Below are 1,373 nucleotides of genomic sequence, written 5' to 3'. Positions count from 1 at the left end.
TTTGCCGTCCACTATTAACTGAGCTATGGTGGATACATTAATAGACGTAATACACTACTCATGAGGTTGCTGAAAATCCCTCGACAGACAACCATCGGTTTCGCACTTATTGGTGCTCATCGGGTAGGCACCTTTCGAAAGTTTTCTCCAACCTTGTGTTTCTACTTAAATCTGAATTGCCCGGAAGTTGCGGGCTAAAACTTTATACGCTAGACTGCGATCAACAATGTGACCAGTCGATAGAAGGTGTTCATCGATCGGTGAGGCAAGTTTTCGGGTGTTATCTCGCAGACCATTGGTCGATCGACCAGTCAATAGACTCAGGTGATGAGGCATAAATTCCGAGACACGCTCGCATAAGCGTCCGACTGTTCGATCAAAGTTAATTTCACCGTTACTGCATAATCCACCCCATGTAATTTACGATATATGATTGTGTTTTGGTGGGCTCTCCCCAGACTACAGTCCGATAAAACCTACTTTACTTTTTACTGATTTGTCATATTCACGCTTAGGCCGCGGGGTGCTGTGGAAGTCGATAAATTTATTAGGGAAGCCGTTCGGAAGCAACGTTTTTAGAACCATTCTTCCTAGAGAAAATCGGTAGTACAATGCGTCTGGTTCGTGCGACCAGGCTTTCTTTATAAGATAAAGGAGTAAAACTGGAAGACTGCAATTACTGCGCGATCCTTGTGGGCTCAACACACACAGCGCTTAAGTGTGTCGTCCCTGTGCACAGTCGTACGAACATCCTCACTATTCAAGTGTATAATTCCCAGAACTGACCACATATTGGCCTACACAGTGTTTCACGAGATAAAGTTTCAACCCTGGGCTATCTTTTTACAAATGCTATAAACCAAGTTGTGATAGCCCGATGGACTGCCGGTCTTTAGAATCGCCAGACCAGTGCTCTTCGCATTCGTCGTTCCTCACTATTTATCTCTATGAAAGCTATCTACAATCATCATGTGACGTTGTTTATCCTTTCAGGTTGTAATGCTTAATGGGAATATGGAGCAATGGATTTTGGCACAAGCTGGGGGACGAGAAATCCGCACCGTGTTTGTCGAAGAACGTTCATCAACATCCAAATCACGACGTAAGGATCGGCGTGAACGGGAACGTGAAAGAGAACGCGAACGCGATTGGGATACGTTTGTTCGGGACGTATAACAGACGGCACTCAGATGCTTGCCTAACGTCTAGCATAATTTATCATTTCCACTTCCAAGAGAAATATGATTATCCAAATAGCGCCGGGCGTCAGTTTCTCTCTCCCCAGTTTTACCGCTCCGCACACCATCGCACACACACACACCCACAGTGACATTTATTCCTCCTGCACTCACAAACCGAATATCTGGTGGGGG

At 45.3% G+C, this 1,373-nt stretch overlaps 1 protein-coding gene across 1 annotated transcript in view; it reads left to right on the top strand.

The window, feature by feature from the left end:
- T265_05132 (hypothetical protein) overlaps positions 1-1,373 on the top strand; it is a gene marked incomplete at both ends in the record, with an annotated part of 12,832 nt that overhangs the window by 8,151 nt on the left and 3,308 nt on the right. The window contains one exon of the mRNA XM_009170056.1: positions 994-1,157. Within this exon, the coding sequence (XP_009168320.1) occupies positions 994-1,157 (164 nt within the window). The remainder of the gene's footprint in view (positions 1-993; positions 1,158-1,373) is intronic.

This window comes from Opisthorchis viverrini (genome assembly GCF_000715545.1).
Source record: "Opisthorchis viverrini unplaced genomic scaffold opera_v5_96, whole genome shotgun sequence".
Taxonomy (NCBI): Eukaryota; Metazoa; Platyhelminthes; class Trematoda; order Opisthorchiida; family Opisthorchiidae; genus Opisthorchis; species Opisthorchis viverrini.
Note: the sequence above shows the minus strand (reverse complement) of the source record. Positions and strands in the feature narration are given on the sequence as shown.